The sequence below is a fragment of the Quercus lobata genome, chromosome 7 (genome assembly GCF_001633185.2).
Source record: "Quercus lobata isolate SW786 chromosome 7, ValleyOak3.0 Primary Assembly, whole genome shotgun sequence".
Lineage (NCBI taxonomy): Eukaryota > Viridiplantae > Streptophyta > Magnoliopsida > Fagales > Fagaceae > Quercus > Quercus lobata.
The window spans coordinates 3,444,546-3,463,393 of NC_044910.1; the positions used below are offsets into that span (position 1 = coordinate 3,444,546).

Here is an 18,848-nt window from a genome sequence, read left to right on the forward strand (position 1 = left end):
AGCAACTTTCAATTAAAGGGACATACTAACATAAATCACCAGTTGTTGGATTGAATGGCACATCCAGCTTCCTAGGTTGATGAATTTGAGTTTGAAGCATTGTCATCATTTTCAAAAATAATAATAATAATTGCAAATCATATATTCTTAGGTTGGTTAGGGTGTTCTAGATTTGCAATTTATCATGTCATTGGAGAGGTAAGAATAAGAAATTGAAGAGCTGACGTATCCCAATAATAATAATAATAATAAATCCACTCAAATACAATACAATGAAGCAAACCAAGTGCTCTTGCAATTGGACAAGAGAAAAACAAATGATTCACAATATCCTCATGTTCACCGCACATCACACATGAATCAAAAACTACAACTTGTCTTCCAATTAGGTCTGACTTCACAAACAAATCATTATTAATTATTTCCACACAAAAATAACACATTTAAAAGGTAATATCAAGCTCTCTCAAAGCTGGCCCAAAAAGAATTCTGCCAAGCAGAAACAAAAGAACCATCATTATCTTTTGGCTTAAGAAATACCTTTTTAAAACTATAAAGTCCAGATTCAGAGTGTGGCCAGATTAACTACTCCTTAAATTTTCCACTAGACAATGAAATCTTACACATTTGACCTGCCACTGTAGGCTGGTAAAGTTCCTAGTGATATAAAATTTCCAACACAATCTGTCACTATCACTTAGATCTGCAACAGTTTGCATAGGAATTCTGATTCGGTGAAACTTAAGTACCATCTCCAATACACCATGTAGTTTCAACCAAAGCTGAATATCTACAAGACAGGGAAACCTTCCAAATCCAATAGTCAGAATGCTTAGCCCTGAAACTAGAAATGCTTTCCATCACAGTACTTAGCCATTAACAGATTAATTCCTTATGCAGCAAACAATTTGGATTACAAATAACTCCTTTATAACAGAACTGCTTTGCTACCAAACCGTATTTAAAGGAACCATTTTCTACATCCTAACCAACAATCTTTTTTCCAGTTTTGTAAATGAATTTACCTGCTCTCTACAAAGAATTACAAACAATACCACATCAAAAAATTCAAAAACTATGTTGCATATCATTATTACCTTGAACAAAGGGCCAAACACAAGCTATATGCACACTTATAAGGTGAAAGTGGATCCCCTTGCCTTAAGCCATTGAGGGAAAATAATTTTACCCAGGGAACCATTCAACAGAATCTGATAGAAATTGTGCAGATGCACTGCTTAATCAAAAATTCATTTCTTCCAGCATAGTAAAAATGAAGTCCTAGATACGTCTTATCATAAACTTTATTCATATCAACTTTATAAGCTACCAACCAAATTATCCACCTCCTAGTCTCTAATTTTCTCAACCAGGTCATGTGCTAACAACAGATTATCATAAATCATTGATCACCTATTATGTTAGAAAAAAAAAGTCACAACTTTCAAGTGCAAGGAAGGAGTTTACAGAGTCAAAACCATATGCTTGATAACTGCTGCTAGTTGTTTATCTTTCTCAAATTTGTTGGAAGTCAATGTTCTTCCAAAATTGTATGACAAGAAAGCATCAAGTAGTCCCTAAGATCCTCACCTGCACAAGCATAGGCAACAATAAGCAAAATGGGATAAGAAAAGAATCAGTGCATAACAAAGCACACGATAATGGTCCAACTCCAATCAAAATAAAATATAAACAGCTTAATACAATGAACCAGTTTAATTAAAAATGATATTTTTTTAACAAAATCAAAACATAGCTGCTCTTTATTAAAATAAGGTTAAAGTGCAAACTACTTTATTGGTTTGGTAAATTTTAACATCCTGAATTTGAAAATAACATTATTTTCGAAGAAAACAAATAGCCAGTGCACTAACCTAACCCTCACTGATTGGGGTTGCAAAGAATCCATTTTAACTTATCCCAAGAAAACCAAAAAAAAAAAAAAAAACACCTCTAATACCACACACTGAAGTAAACCAAATTGTACTTGGAATTGGACAAGGGAAAAACAAATGACTCAAAATTTCCTCATATTCACCACAGATCACACATTCACGTGAAGCAGAAACTACAACTTGTTTTCTAATTAGGTCAGACTTCACAAACAAATCATTATTAATTATTTCCACAGAAAAAGAAGACATTTAAAAGGTAATATCAAGCTCTAATATCTAGCCCAAAAAGAACCCTGCTAAACAGAAACAACAGTACCATCATTATCTTCCAATGTCTGGTTTTTGCTTAAGAAATACCCTTTTTAACACTATAAAGTCCAGGTTCAGAGTTTAGCCAGATTAAGTTCTCCTTAAATTTTCCTCTAGACGATGAAATCTTACACATTTCACCTGCCACTGTAGGTTGGTAAAGGTTCCTAGTGAGATGAAATTTCCAAAACAATCTGTCACAATCAATTAGATCTTCAACAATTTGCATAGGAACTCTGTTTCAGTGAAACTGAAGTACCATCACCAATACACCATGTAGTTTCAGTCAAAGCTGAATATCTACAAGACAAGACACATTTCCAACCCAATAGTTAGAATGCTTAGATCTGAAACTAAAAATGCTTTCCTTCGCAGTACTTAGCCATTAAATCCTTATGCAGCAAACAATTTGGATTACAAATAACACCTTTCTAACAGAACTGCTTTGCTACCAAACCGTATTTAAAGGACCCATTTTCTACATCCTAACCAAAGATCTTTTCTTAGATGAGCAGATAAAATTCCAGTTTGGTAAATGAATTTACCTGCTCCCTACAATGTATCTAGAAAGAATTACAAACAATACCACCTCAAAAATTTCAAAACACTATGTTGCATATCATTAGTAGCTTGAACAAAAGGCCAGAGACAAGATATTTGCACACTTATAACAAACTGTGCAGATGCATTGCCTAATCTACAAGTCATTGTGCAGATAAGTCTTATCATAAGCTTGATTCATATCAACATTATAGGCTACGAACCAAGTTTTCCACCTCCTAGTCTTTCTAATTTCCTCAACCGGTCATCTGCTAACAACAGATTATCATAAATCATTGATCAACTATTATATTAGAAAAAAAAAAAAAAAAGGTCACAACTTTCAAATTCAAGGAAGGAATTTACAAAGTCAAAACCATATGCTTGATAACTGCTGCTAGTTGTTTATCTTTATCAAATTTGTCGGAACTTAATGTTCTTCCAAAATTGTATGACAAGAAGCTCCTCTTTAAAAGATATTCTCTTCTCCTATCGTCAAGAAGTCCCTAAGATCCTCACCTGCACAGGCATTGGCAACAATAAGCAAAATGGGATAAGAAAAGAATCAGCGCATAACAAGGCACACCATAATGGTCCAACTCTAATCAAACAAAGATATAAACAGCTTAATACAATGAACCATTTTATTTAAAAATGATACTTTTTAACAAAATCAAAACATAGCTGCTCTTTATTAAAATAAGGTTAAAGTGCAAACTACTTTATTGGGACTTGAAACAATGATGCAAATCATGCTAAGGAAGGAAAGATAACAAAATAGATCTAGGAGGTATCAACAGGTCATTTTCAGTTATTTCTTAATCACCCAAAGCAAGCAATAGCAGCTAAAGAGATGATTTCTCCTTGTTTTTCAGTAAAAAGATAGGCATTTAAGGCAATAGAAGAATTAAAATATACGAGCAAAATCTTTAGCTTAGACAGATTACATTTCACAGAGTGAAAAACTTTTTGAATAAATAATACAAGGAAAACATGAAGAACATTTAGTACTAGTGTGAAAACAAGGAGTTAAAAGATCGGTCACCATAAAATTGTCAGCAAAGAAACAATTGAGCACATCTATCTATACTTTGTAAATTATAAGTGGCAGGAAACATGAACTTGGCTTGGTAAATAGGCTTTGCTCAAATTTGGTAAGCAACGCTGACCACTTTCTTTTTTAAGTAATAAATTATTATATTAAATAAAATTTGAATTGAGAACAAACAATATTAAGTATATATTCTATGTACTCAACTATCACCTCAATATAACAAAGAGAGTCAGAAAGACCACAACCTTGATAAGCTATTTATCCTAAAAACAATGCCACTTGATGAAGGTAATGAATCAACAATAATAAGAATTTGACAGTGTCATATTCATATCTAATGCATGATATAATCAACGCTTAGTACATTCAATGAACAAAATGAAAAACCATCCTAACCATTCTCCATTCACCAGTGGACAGTGAATAAACCGGGGTTAAGACTTTTAAGACAACCCTGACCACTTGTAGTCATTAGTTTTGGAATCAAATCCTAATCCAATAATAGTGCCAAACCCACCATTTGTAATATATGTGACATTGGGTGAAGGAAGATTCACTAACTTTCTAACACAAGGTTTCCACAAACATAATCTGACACTCTCAGTGTGTAAATCATCGGAAAGGCAGAGCAGGCCGTTATAAGTACCCATCACACTAAACTACTGGTCTGTTGTGAGTGGAAAGCCAGATCACTTCATTTCAGATATGCTGGCCAAAAATAAAACTACTAGAGATCAGCTGTTGAAAGGAACTTTCCTGACTTTATTTGAGATTGCTACTTATAGGGAGGTTTTTGTGGCTGATATGTTGGTGAGCCACACTTTGGAGGGAGGGTGGACCAGTGGAGGTGGGATGTACAGTTTCAATGTGGTTTTAATGATTGGGAGATGGAGTTGGTGGAGGCTTTTTTTCATACCTTGAGTGACAGTGTCCTCCAATTAAGGATGAGGTGTGCTTGGGGTCGAAGGGGGGGTTTGCTATACAGTCCTTTTTATGGTGTTTTGAGGGGATCTAGCTCTATGATTTTTCCTTGGAAGAGTATTTGGGGTGTGAAGGCTCCACGTCGTGTGTCTTTTTTGTTTGGATAGTTGCATGGGGAAAGATTCTCACAACTAATCATTTGAGGAGAAGAGGCTTCACTATTATGGATTGGTGTTGTCTTTGTAAATGTAGTGGGGAGAGTGTTGATCATCTGCTGTTACATTGTGGGGAGGTATCTTGGTTATGGAGTTTTGCCTTTTGATCGTTTGGTGTTGTTTGGGTATTACCCAAGAGGGTTATCGATCTATTGGCAACTTGGAGAAATTGGTTTGGAAAGCATACTTCGAATATTTGGACTTTGGTGCCACATTCTGTGATGTGGATTATTTGGAGGAAGAGAAATAATTGCATTTTTGAAGATTCGGTGCTTCCCGGGGACAAGCTCATATCTTTATTTGCAGAAAATATTTTTGTTAGTTCACGTGCATGGGGATTTACCTCTAGCGAATCCATTCTGCTGTTTTAAGATTCCCCTTTTTTCTTGTATATAATTTTCTGTTTTTTTTTCCTTTTTTTTTTTTCTTGTTGCCCATACATATTCTTTGTGCCTACTCCATTTCTTTAATGGAGTAGTTTTCTATTAATACAATTTTTCTTAACTATCAAAAAAAAAATAGTCGAACTCTATTTAGCATTTATTCATTGTTTAGTATTTTACATTTGAGAATTGGGTTTTTATTTCATTATGACCTTGGAGTTTTTTTTAGCTATTGAGTTGTTGTTTATAGTCTTGGATTTTATTTGACTTATTAATTATTGAGGATAGTTACAGCTTTTTCTGGGGGTCTTGCACACTAGTAAGGTGGAGACTTTATAGCGCGCTGCTGTTGTTGCGTGCCTAGCTCATATTTTTGGGTTTGGGGCATGATAATGTCATTTACTCCACCTTGAAGTAGACATTGTATCTCAGCCTGCTTTGTTCCACTTACAATCTATTTGAAATAAAGATGAAGCCAAGTGTGGATAAAAAGTGAATATATCAAAGCTACAGGTTTACATCAATGCAGGGGGCCCATTGAAGGATTTCAATGAATTCCTCCAAAACTTTCAGGACTTACCTAGTCTTCACAGTATGCAATGAAGTTTGAGATGTTTAGCTCAAAACCCTTTGTAGAAGAAGAATTCAGAAGCAGGAAAATCTATTAGAGTCTGATTTTTCATTTTCCAACTATCCTTTCTACTTTGCATAGGATGGACTTGAAACTGGAGCTTTTCCTATTAATGTTTGTCATGTATTACATTTCTAGTAGCAATAATGTGACTTGGAATTACTATGAAAATTTATTTTGGAGCTTTAGAGATTTGGCTATCAGATGTGGACAAAGTATCCTAAATGTTAGGACATATGTGGATCATGTTAAGAACATATGTCATTTAGAATTGGTTAATCCTTTGACAAAACGCATTTTATTTGTAATTGGGTAGATCTAAGATGTGTTTAATACTTCAAGAAACATATTGTTCAAGCCAAGTATTAAAGCCATGAAGATTGGACCAAGAAACAAGTGAAGAAAAGCTGTTCATTAAAACTGGACAGATTCTCGACAACTGCCAACAGATAATATCTATCGAGGATTAATGAATCTCGACAGATAGCTCGATAAATATATCTATCAAGGTCTCAACAGATAGCTCGACAGCTATATCTATCGAGAATTACGAAATTCATATTTCTAGATCTGATTTTCGGCCCATGCTGACATGTATGTGTAGGGTTTTTTTTCTCATAACCCTAGACACATATAAGGCTTATTTTAAAGGCCGTCACATAAGAGAATACACATATGCAAAAGGTGACCGAGTGCCTTATTCTCTCTGAAAGAAGCTACTGCATCTTTGTGCCTTAGGGTTTTGTAACCAAGTGCTTCTTGATCTTCACTGTTGATGAAGTGAAGAACTTTGCAGCCAACATCTTCTTCAAGTTGGTGAGTTAGTCACGTACTGGGAGCCGTGTATCATTGGTTAGTCATGTACTAGGATTCGTGCAAAAGGATAACGTTCATATATTAAAGAGTTTAGAGGTTCTGAAGTAGTAGAAGGTTTCTGCTGTAAGTTCATCTACAAGTATTGTAGAATCTAGGGACAAAGGTTTTGTACTAGATCTGAAACTTCTCTTTACTATAATAAATTGCTTTTCAGGAAGGTTTCCCCCCAAGTTTTTTACTGTAAAACTAGTTTGTTTCATTGGTTTTCCTAGGTCATCATATCTTGTCTTATTTACTATTCCGCTATACATAATATTGATGTTAGTTTGTTTTAACAAGGTTTATTCATAATAAATCTAATTAACAACTTGGGTTTAAAACTTGTTAATTCTACCAATTACGGTCTAAATTTCCCAACAAGTGGTATCAAAGCGGGTACACTCTGATTGAATTAATTTCTAGAGTGTGATGCTTGACCCCTGTTGTCATGGATCGTGGACAATCTCTTTTGATTCCTCCTTTATTTGATGGCACTAATTATTCGTACTGGAAAACTCCTATGAAAGTTTTTTTGCAGGCTCTAGGTGAACAAGTATGACAAGCTATTGAAGTTGGTTGGATTAATCCAAAGGAAGCGCCAGTGGATTAGGATGAAGCAACAATTAAAGCGGCAAATTTCAACAGTAGGGCCTTGAATGCTTTGTTTTGTGGGGTGACCAATGAGGAATTCAAGAAAATATCATCCAGGGAAGTTGCCAAGGAAGCATGGACCATTCTTGAGACCACCTATGAAGGTATCAAGGCAGTAAAGACTGTGAAGCTTCAAAGACTCATAGATAGTTTTGAAGAAATAAGGACGGAGGAGGATGAGACCTTTAATGAGTTCTATGCTTAACTCAAGGATATTATGAATTCTGCCTTCAACCTTAGAGAATCTATAGCAGAATCTAAAATTGTTAGAAAAATCTTTAGGTCTTTACCTGAAAGATTCCATGCCAAGATCACTGTTATTGAAAAAGTGAATGACATTGATCAAATTCCTTTGACTGAGAAAATGTGGAAAGAGTAAAAACTTAGCTCTTAAGGGTATAGAAGAAGAGAGTGATGACTCTGAAGATGAAGATAAGGATGAGGATGAGGACTTAACCTTCATAATTGATGAGATTATCAAGTTTCTTTAATTTAGGAAAAAGGATGAGGACAAACCTCCTAGAAAATCTAAATCCTCTAGGAAGGGTAAGAATGAGAAACCCCTTATCCAGTGCTATAAATGCAAAGGTTTTGGTCATATGAGGATAGAGTGCCCAAACTACCTTATGAAGGAAAAGACCAAGAATTCAAAAGATAAAAGGGTAGGTTACTACCCGGAGTAATACTGAGAATGACTCTTCCGATGAGTATATGTATGAATGTGGTCACTTTATAGCTTTTGTTACCACAACCGATAAGGTGATTGTGGAGTGTACTAGTGACAGTGAGGATTCTTCTAATGATGAAGTACCCAAGAAGATGACCCTTCAAGAAGCCTATAATAAACTATGCATTGAATTTATAAAATCTAAGACTTCTTATCTTTGTAGAAAAGAGCTTAATGAGGTAAAAACTGAAAAAAGCTGATTTGTTAGTAAAACTAGATGAGACTACAAGGTTAGTTGAGACTTTTGTTGTGGAAAACACCTCATTAGAAGAGAAGGTCAAGAATCTTGAAATTGAAATTAGTCAAGCTATAACTCAAATAGAGAGAATGTCTAGTGCAAAATTTGATGAGGTACTGAGCGCTCAAAAGCCTAGTTCTGATAAGACTAGCTTAGGATATGCTGTCTTCTTCGGCCCCTCCTCTTCCACGGCTTATGGATCAAAGACTATCTTTGTATCTCAATCTGAGAAATGTGATAAATGTATGAAATCCAAAACTAATTTGACTAATTCTAAATCCTTTGTTAGACCTCATGTTTGTCACCATTGTGGTATTTCTCGATACATTCGTCCTAATTGCTTTAAGTTGTATCCTCAAAAACAAGTGTCCAAATGGTCACAAGTTTCCTCTCAATGACTTATACCTTTGTTTGGAGAGTTATTAAAAGCCTTGAGCTTTTTAACTCAATTTCAGGAGAATCTTAATTCTTCTATGCCCTTTAGTAAACATACTAGGACACGTGCATTTTCATCTTCACGGCCAAAGACTCGTGTTGTGTAAGTGAGAAATGAGCCTAAGACTTAATTTTCTTTTCTATTGTCCTCTGCTTTAATTCTTTCTATCTAAAGTAGGACTCTCCTTGCTTGATTTTTTATCTGATCTTGGAATCATGCTTTCATGCATCTGCATTTTTCTTTCATGTTTTCATGTCGTTCATCTGTTTTTGTTTGGTTGTTTAGTTTTTATTTTGTTTTGTTTTCAAAAAAAAAAAAAAAAAAATCAGAAAAATACAAAAACAGTGCGTTTTGTATACATTGGTACTTGTGTACCTTGAATGGTCATTGAAACAAAGTTTTTTAAACTTTGTATCTTTTGTAGTTTAGATGATCATCTCTATGCACAACTAAACAAGTGAGCTTTGTGGCTCTTGTTTATAATGAATAAGATTAAGTAATCTTTTATATTTAACATTCGTATCACTTTTTTTGATGAGAAGGACTAGAAAATCCTAAGAGAAAAGCATAAATAACCATCTCACCACTGTTGCCCGTTAATCATGAAATGACATCTGTATGCTTCGGCATAGCAAATGCAATGTCAAAAGCTTAACATCATTGGTTATTTCTTCTCTCTCTTATATGCCCATACATGATATGCCTAAAAAGAAAATATGCAAAGAAATATAAAAAGAAAAAAGAATCAAAATGCTTTTTATATGATTGCAAGTGTGTCTTCTACAAATAACCATCTCACCACTGTTGCCCGTTAATCATGAAATGACATCTGTATGCTTCGGCATAGCAAATGCAATGTCAAAAGCTTAACATCATTGGTTATTTCTTCTCTCTCTTATATGCCCATACATGATATGCCTAAAAAGAAAATATGCAAAGAAATATAAAAAGCAAAAAGAATCAAAATGCTTTTTATATGATTGCAAGCGTGTCTTCTAGGAGATGTGGGAGTTATACGATGTACCTCGAAGGTGATAGTCCCCATCAAGCAGTTATGATTGTGTGTGAGTTAAAGTGATTTTCTCATATCTCAAATCGTTATAACATAAACACTTATGCAATTTTGTGATGTTTTTCACACACAACACGCAATATTCTTTGCTACTTTTGATACATGTGCAGATACAATGTGATTTGGCCATCACAAGGAATATGTGTTAATGTATGCTCACTAAACTGTCTTGACTTGTTTTTGAAATATAAAATTGGTTAGACTTGTTTAATGTGTGTGTGTGATGTAGTTTAAATGCTTATCATTTTTCTTGTTGAGAGATGATTTTGAGAGCTTAATATGTTGTTTAGATCTTTGATTGAGTAGCATGCTTGATTGCATTCATGTCTGTATTTTTCTCTTCTTTGAAAAACTGTTTTTAAGCAATCCCGACAGCTTCTCGATACCTCTCGATAGTTAGGCTATCTATCAAGCCTCTGAGCTTCCTTTCTCGACAGCTGTTATCGCATTTTCGATCCATCAAAGTTTTTGAAAGTTTGCCTCGATAGCTGCTCGACAGCTTCTCGATCTGTCGAGATCCTCTTGCATGCATTGTTTTTCACATGTTTTGCGTCTTTTTTTTTATCTTGTCATCCATAGCATCTTGTTTCATTACATTCATGCATTTATATGGATTCCTTGTGCCCCCTTGATCATCCTTGATCATATTTATGTTTCTCGGATGAAGCTTTCTAGTTTCTTATACCCTTTGTCAATAATGACAAAAAGGGGAGGAAATTGTGGAGAATATGTAGTTTCTTTTTAAAATTCTACATGTTAGGGGGAGAAATACATGCCCTTGTAAGGAGGAGTTGTGTTTCATCTTGTTAGGGGGAGTGTTTACCTCCTTATTGTCGTAGGAGCTTCTTTTAGCTTCTTATACACCAGTCTTGTGATCATTGTTACATACATTGTGCTTATCTTTGATACGTATATATGATGATGTATATCTTATTCACCTATCTTTTCATGTGTTGTTTTTTTCTCTTTTTATACACATGCTTCTTATTTATTGTAGGCAATCTTCTATTTCTGTTTCACACTAAGATACCTTGATGAGTTTTGTTTAAAGTGTTTCAGAAATACAAATTGTCAAAATCTTTTATGCCATGGACTTTCTTCTTATAAAGTTTTTCAAGAGTTTATGTTAGGATAGATTTTTTTGTACTCAACAAGTGAGTATGAGAGTGATTTATGACTTCTCTCATATTTTATTTGTTTGTTGTGATTTCATCACGGATTGCCAAAAGAGGAGATTGTTAAGACATATGTGGATCATGTTAAGAACATATTTTATTTAGAAGTGGCTAATCCTTTGACAAAATGCACTTTACTTGTAATTGGGTAGATCTAAGATGTGTTTAGTATTTCAAGAAACATGTTGTTCAAACCAAGTATTAAAACCATGAAGATTGGACTAAGAAACAAGTGAAAAAAAGTTATTCATTAAAACTGGACAGATTCTCGACAACTGTCGATAGATAATATCTATCAAGGATTAATGAATCTCGACAGATAGCTCGACAAATATATCTATCGAGGTCTCAACAGATAGCTCGACAGCTGTATTTATCGAGAATTACGAAATTCATATTTTCAGATCTGATTTTCGGCCTATGCTGACATGTATGTATAGGGTTTCTTTTCTCATAACCCTAGACATATATAAGGCTTATTTTAAAGGCCGTCACATGAGAGAATACAGGGAGAACATATGCAAAAGGTGATAGAGTGCCTTATTCTCTTTGAAGGAAGCTACTGAGTCTTTGCGCTTTAAGGTTTTGTAACCAAGTGCTTCTTGATCTTCATTATTGATGATATGAAGAATTTTGCAACCAATATCTTCTTCAAGTTGGTGAGTTAGTCATGTACTGGAAGCCGTGCATCATTGGTTAGTTACGTACTGAGATTTGTGCAAAATGATGTCTTCATATATTGAAGAGTTCAGAGGTTCTAAAGCGGTAAAAGGTTTCTACTGTAAATTCATCTACGGGAATTATAGAGTCTAGGGACAAAAGTTTTGTACTAGATTTGAAACTTCTTTTTACTATAGTAAATTGCTTTTCGGGAGGGTTTCCCCCCAAGTTTTTTATTGTAAAACTAGTTTGTTTCATTGGTTTTTCTGAGTCATCATATCTTGTCTTATTTACTATTCCGCTGTGCATGATATTGACATGATATTGATGTTAGTTTGTTTCAACAAGACTTATTTATAATAAATCTAATTAACAACTTGAGTTTAAAACTTGTTAATTCTAACAGCCGGAGTCTAAATTTCCCAACACTAAAGATTTGAAAATCATTTCAAAAACTTGAGGAATACAGAAGTTTTATCAGCAGCTACAGTTGTTATCCCAACAATGATAAAGTTGTGGCCTTACCATTCTCGCAAATTCAAATATTCCTAATTAAACGAGAAAGAATAAACAAAAAAAGACCTGTGTTTGATATTAAAATTTTAAAAGATAGCTCTTGAACCAATCAATTACAAATTATAATCTTTTACACATTCTATACAAAGGCCCAATAGTTTAATTTTTGGCCAGCATATCTGAAATGAGCAACTAAACTACTAAAGTATCATAGACTTGAAAGATGCAATGCTGAAATGCTGGACCGTGAATGATTCACAATTGTCATGTCAAACAATCTTGAGTGCAACTAAACAAATCCAAACTAGCTATAAAAATTCAAAATTATACATATATTCTATAAAAGTCAGGATTATACGTGTTTGGTGCACATAATTTTTTAATAAGAGAGACAAATTGCAAACAGAAAGACTGCAACTAACTATTGCATGATTTTTCGTAAGGCCACATGCTAAAATAGAAGTTATGCATCTCAAGTAGACAAATCATATCAATAAAACAAATGAAAACCAAATTCCAATAATGAAAACTAGACTGATCTCACAACCAAGGCAGAAGGCGATCTTGGGCCTATCAATTACTTCATCAGCAATCAGAAATAATCCCAGCCAAATGCATTAAAAAAAAAAAAAAAACAAATCAACACATTATAATTAATTATTTTATAAAAAATAACTTTCAAGTCCAGTAACTTGTAATTTTCCTAATACTTGTACAAGCAGAAATGCATTGATAGAGTTGTATACAGTCCTATGGATGAGTCTCTTAATATAGAGAGAGACAAAAGTGACAAAAGTACCAAAAGATGCAAATGAAACAATACTACTAAAAAGGGCTACATACCTTGGCATAAAATGCATAAGAAATTGAATGGAACGGCAAAGGAGAAAACAGTTTCGAGGTTCTTTTTAGGTGGAGGCATTTTCTTCAAAGTTGGATCAGAATTTCCTCATTTTCTGGTGGATAGAGATTACATTCAGAGTCATTGTTTACAAATTCACGAATCATTGAAGATGAATCCAAATCAAACTCATCACTAAAGTTAATCCATATCTCATATCTGGCATCAGATCCATTGGAGGCCTCACTTATTTTTTCTCTAGAAGGAAATCTCCAGGCAGATCAACACTAAGCTCTAAGGGCCTCAGTGACCCTTTCAGGAAAAATCTCCAGGCAGCAAAATGCCTTCAAAAACTTGGCAGTTGGCCCAACTAGCCAAGTCATGCACCAATTAGATGTGTCATCAAAGACCAGAGGAGGTTGATATTCTCTTGCAACCAAATCATCAGTTCCAAGGTTAGTACGTGTATTGGGAAGTGGCAACACACTCAAATCATCATCATCATAATCCTCATCATGGCTAGCACTCGGAAGGTGCAAGTTAGGAATACCAGATTTTTGAGGGCCACAAATGCATTCTGCATAAACCCCCCACCTTTTTATGACAATATGATTAAGTAGCTCATAAAAAGATCTGGGTTTATTACCATAGATTTCGTATTGAACCTCAACATGATTATGTTCAGATGGATTTGAGTAATTTAAATGCTCCTGCATACGCTGATGAGACGGAGAATATAACCACAGATGATTAGGATGTTCTTTAAAACCAATATCCCCAAAGTGAAGTGTTTCACAACCATTGATGGAAGCGTCAACTCTAACAGAGCAAGAATATTCAATCTTTTGTGCCTCCTCCTCCGGTCCAAGAGCAATACAGATAGCAAAAAGATTTGGAAATCTGCGACCAACCCAGAATGATATGGAATTTCCAACACTATGATGGTTGAACCACTTTGGAATCACAGCTCTTGGTATTATAAAAACACAATCTTCGGTTTCAGAGCCCGCAATTTCAGATGCAAAGTCATTGGAGGACTGCGCATCCTCACTTGTTAAACCTTCACATGCTCTATTTGGTAAAATTTCCATAATTTCACAATCATCATCCTCAGCTTCAATTCCAGAGCCCTCATAATCAGAGAGAAGAACTTTATGTGATAATCTGGTTGAGGACTGTGGATCCATTAATAGGTCACTTCTTGAACCTTCATATACTCTATTTGGTAAAATGCCCATAGTTTCTATAATCTACAATTAGAAAATTCAATAAATTTCAGTTTAGCAAAATCTATGATGTATTTGAGGAAGGTAACAAAATTATGTCTTTAAAACTTGAGAGAGAGAGAGAGAGAGAGAGAGAGAGAGAGACCTGACTCAATGATGATTGTGGATCCAACGACATGCAATTTGTTGCATCTACAGAACGTATTGATTGTGGCAGTCCTAGAATTTCACGAAGTTGCTTGCAATTTAAAATTGAAAGTGTCTTTAATCTAGGAAATCTGCTGAAACTTTCGGGGATGGTAATAATATTGGTTCCACCGAGATATAGACTTTCCAAAGCAGGGAAGTAATCAGGCTTCATCAAAATATCTAATCTATTTAGATTTACATTAGGGTTGAGATGTAGAATTTTCATCTTCAGAAACCCATTTCCAGAAAAGCTATCAAAAGAATCATACACCGTTCTCAATTTGGTAGTAGTAATCTCTAATTCCATAAGCTGTTGCAATTTGTAGATACTATCTGGAAGATCCCTAAGGTTTTGACAACCATATACGTCTAATCTCTCAAGCCCAGTGAGATACCCAATTGATGAAGGCAACTCTCTAATACTACTCCCAGTTAAATTTAATACCTTTAAATCTTTCATTTCAGGATGAATATTAGGGAACATCTCAAGCCTTGGGCACTCACGAAGATTAAATTGTTCAAGAGATTTCAACATCAAGTTCCTTGGAAGAATCTTAAGTTTTTTGCAACAATCAAGGCTCCATTTTTTAAGCTTTTCATGAAATCCAAAAGACTCATGAATCTCAACTAAATTTTTACAAGAAAAAAGTTCCAATGTCTCTAAGTTTGGAGTGCATATATCAGGTAATTTCGTAATAAATTCACAATGTTTGAGATTGACATCTTTCAAATTTTTGAATTGAAACCCCTGTAGAAAAAAATGAAAATTTAATTTCAACAAACATTTAACAAAATCATAATTAAGAAATATTAATAAATCATACCTGCTTGAAAAGCTTCTCCAATCTAATTTGACTATGTGACATCTCAAGAGCAACAAGTTGTTGAGGACAATATTTGGATGGCAAGGAATAACGATATTCAGGCCACTTAAGAAACCTTAACCCATTGGGAAGATAATTAAGTGCTTCACAAATATCTACATTTTCAACTATAAGAAATTTGAGATTTTCCATCCTTTTGAAAACTTCAGTGTGTAGTTGCACCTTTACCGGTTCAGGCGGATGAAATAGTATGCCTCGAATTTTGTCCGATCCCTAATTGGATAAAGCATTAAGTGAACTATAATACACAATAGAATTTACCAAAAGGAAAATGATTTTGAAATTTTAAGCAAAAATGATACTAATATACTTTTTTTTGGCATGATAATAATAAAATTATGTTTTATATAGTGTTAAAAAGAAATAAAATAATAAGAATCAAACAAAAAAATATATTATTTCTACTTGTACAAGAATAAAAAGAAAAAAGTTGAAGAAAAATAACTCTCTTTTTTTAATAAAGAAGAAAAAGAGCTTATACCTTATTTCCAGTTAGTACTTCATAAGAATCCTTATGACGCCATAACCTGCTACGTTCTCCAAGAATTTGTGGTGATTCTCGCCGAACAACTTCTCTGCCCATTTGTTGTATCAAGTCATGCATTGACAATAAACCATGTTCATCAATAGTTATAAGACACTTATCAACAAGTTTTGAAATACCATAATCTGGAAATAAATCACAAGCATCTAAAATTTTTGTAACATAACCCTTTCTCATTCCTTTGAAGAAACTTGCAATATCGAGGAAAATGTGTTTTTCGCTTTCTTCCAATCCATCATAACTTACTTTAAGTATTTCTTGAATGTCTTCATTGGGAATTTTGTTATATTTATCTAATGCACTTTTCCATTCAATTATAGTTCTTCCACACAAATCAGAACCTATTATTGCTAGAGCTAAGGGAAGGCCTTTGGCATAATGTATAACTTGGCTTGCAAGTTCAAAATAATCTTCCTCAAGTTTATTTCCATGGAAGGCATGTTGACTAAAGAGTTCAAGAGCTTCATCAACATCTAATTCCTCGACCTTGTAAGTTGTACAAACTTTTCCAAGAGTAGTTAGCAAGTGTTTATCTCTTGTTGTTATAATGACTCTACTTCCCGAAGCAAACCAATCACATTTTTCAAGCAAATTTTCTATATGTTTTGATTTATCCACATCATCAAGAATTAAAAGAACCCTTTTATTGCGAAGCCTTTTCATTATCAAATTTATTCCTTGGGGTACACTATCTACCTTCAAATGCCTAACCCGCAAGATTGTGGAAAGAAGTTTCTCTTGTAGTTGGATTATACCATTCTTTGTTCTTGACTTTTCTTTGACATCCTCTAGAAAGCAGCTTCCTTCAAAATGATCAACAATTCTATTATAAACAGCTTTTGCAATTGTAGTCTTTCCTATTCCCCCAAGTCCATGAATTCCTACCATTCGAACATCATTTGACTCAACATCTAAAAGCAATTCTATGGCCTTTGCACGAGAATTTACTCCAATTGGGTATTTAGCAACAAATAATCGCGTGCAATTTAATTCGACTCTCGATATCCTTTCAATAATTTCCTGGATAAATTTCGATTCAGGGCAGCTGCCAATCACAAAGAAGAAGAGACTTTAAATATGTTGGATAAGTTGGAAATATAAATCTAGTTTTGTGCATTACAACTTACACTTGTCAGATTATTAATTAAATTAAATGACATATAATTCAAGAAATGGAGAAGTATCATTAATTTTCGTACATTCTTTTCTTTCTTTGTCAGGTAATCAGTTTAGGCTTTTAGCAAGTAATTGAGCGAAAAACTTTGTTTAGGTGAGGAAAGAAACTTTAGTGGAAACCCACTTCCGTTACTTGAGCAAAATGATTAAGAAATTATGGAAAACCTCTCTAAAAAATTACGTTGGAGAAACTCTTTAACTGTTAAGACATAATATTCTATTTCAAACACTAATCTTTGTAGCCTAACCACCTTAAGAAATTACTACGAAAGTTGAAAATTCATAATCTGAGAAGTTCATTAAAATTATAAAACACACGAGATACATACCTATTCTCATAATGCCATCCAGACAAACTACCGACTTCATTTAGAGCCTCCTTCCACCTCTGCACCTTGCCAATCTCATCCTTGAATTTTTCTTCATGTTTAGCCAATGCTACTCCAAATTTCCTCTCTTGTTTACGTATTTCTGATGGATCCACTTTGTAAAACACCGGTAAAACCAATTGCCCATTTATCCTACACTCAAGAATCTTAACTAGTTCATCCAAGCACCAAGTAGAAGATGCATAGTCTTCAGACAATACGACAATTGAAATCATTGACAATTCAATGGTTCTGAGAAGTTCAGTTGAAATTTTTTCTCCTCTCTGAAGGCTATCATCGATGAAGGTGTTAAAGCCATTGTCACACAGTGCTTTATATAAATGGCTTATAAAACCATAGCGGGTATCTTCACCTCTAAAGTTCAAGAAGACATCATAGTTCCATCGGGAAGTGGAAGAAGAAGAAGAGGCTCTTTCGAAGGTTAGCAAAGCCATTATGATCAAAAGAGCTGAATAGATCTGAATGAAATAAAAGAGAGATAGGTTACAGTACTGTGAAGCAAAGAGGAATTGCAAGAGATGATAGAAGAGATAGTGAACGCATGAAAGTGAAGCAGAAGAAGTTTAAAGTAGGTGGGGGTAATAAGTCAGTGGAACTATGGAAGTAAAAGTCTACATCCACTAATTTGAATAATGCAATCCTTCAATCAAACGCTCCCACGCGTTTTCAGTTTTTCCAAGAAGGTGATCTGGAATGCACTACCTTTTCTTGCATTTCCGAAATGCACAGGGTAGGAATCCAAAGTCTGTCTTCCATCAGTGTTCATTTTTTCTTTCTAAATAAAGTAAGAGTTATTGAGTTGACAAGAAAATAAATTATAAAATGATATTAATAATAATAATAATAATAATAATAAGAGGAATGCTATCGAATATATTTAGAGTATTAATTAATAATTTATTTAAATAAAATTTTTACGAAATAAATAATTAATATTTTGATAATTTTTTTATTTTTTTATAAAAATTGTGTTGAAATCCTCCTGAAATAAATGGTTAATTAATGCTTTAAAGCCATAGTCAGCGTGACTCATTAATAAAAACAAAAAAGAACCCAATTTCTTTTGGTAATTTTCCTCGGAAAAGGATCGTGTTCACTTTTAGAACTTTATAAGCTAGGCAGCCTAGGCCTATAAAGACGAGTAATTTCTTTTGACTTTCCCAACAAAATGTTAAGGACTACCGTCCACTTCCAAGGAAGAAGCAAAATTTATGCACAATTGGACCTTTGTAAAAGATTTGTAAAAGACTTAAGAGAAAAGGGTTTTTTTTTTTTTTTTTTTTTTCAATTAAAAGAAGAAAAACCCAATTAGCAAGCCACT

At 34.0% G+C, this 18,848-nt stretch overlaps 1 protein-coding gene across 1 annotated transcript; it reads right to left on the reverse strand.

The window, feature by feature from the left end:
- Positions 1–263: 263 nt before the first annotated feature.
- LOC115951387 (TMV resistance protein N-like) lies at positions 264–18,198 on the reverse strand. Its single transcript, XM_031068604.1, has 7 exons — positions 17,468–18,198; positions 15,900–17,007; positions 15,359–15,631; positions 14,491–15,282; positions 13,122–14,369; positions 3,111–3,263; positions 264–1,590 (listed from the first exon to the last, which is right to left on the reverse strand). Exons 1-5 carry the CDS (start codon positions 17,959–17,961, stop codon positions 13,407–13,409), a joined length of 3,630 nt encoding a protein of 1,209 aa, XP_030924464.1. The 5' UTR covers positions 17,962–18,198; the 3' UTR covers positions 264–1,590; positions 3,111–3,263; positions 13,122–13,406.
- Between the last annotated feature and the right edge of the window lie 650 nt (positions 18,199–18,848).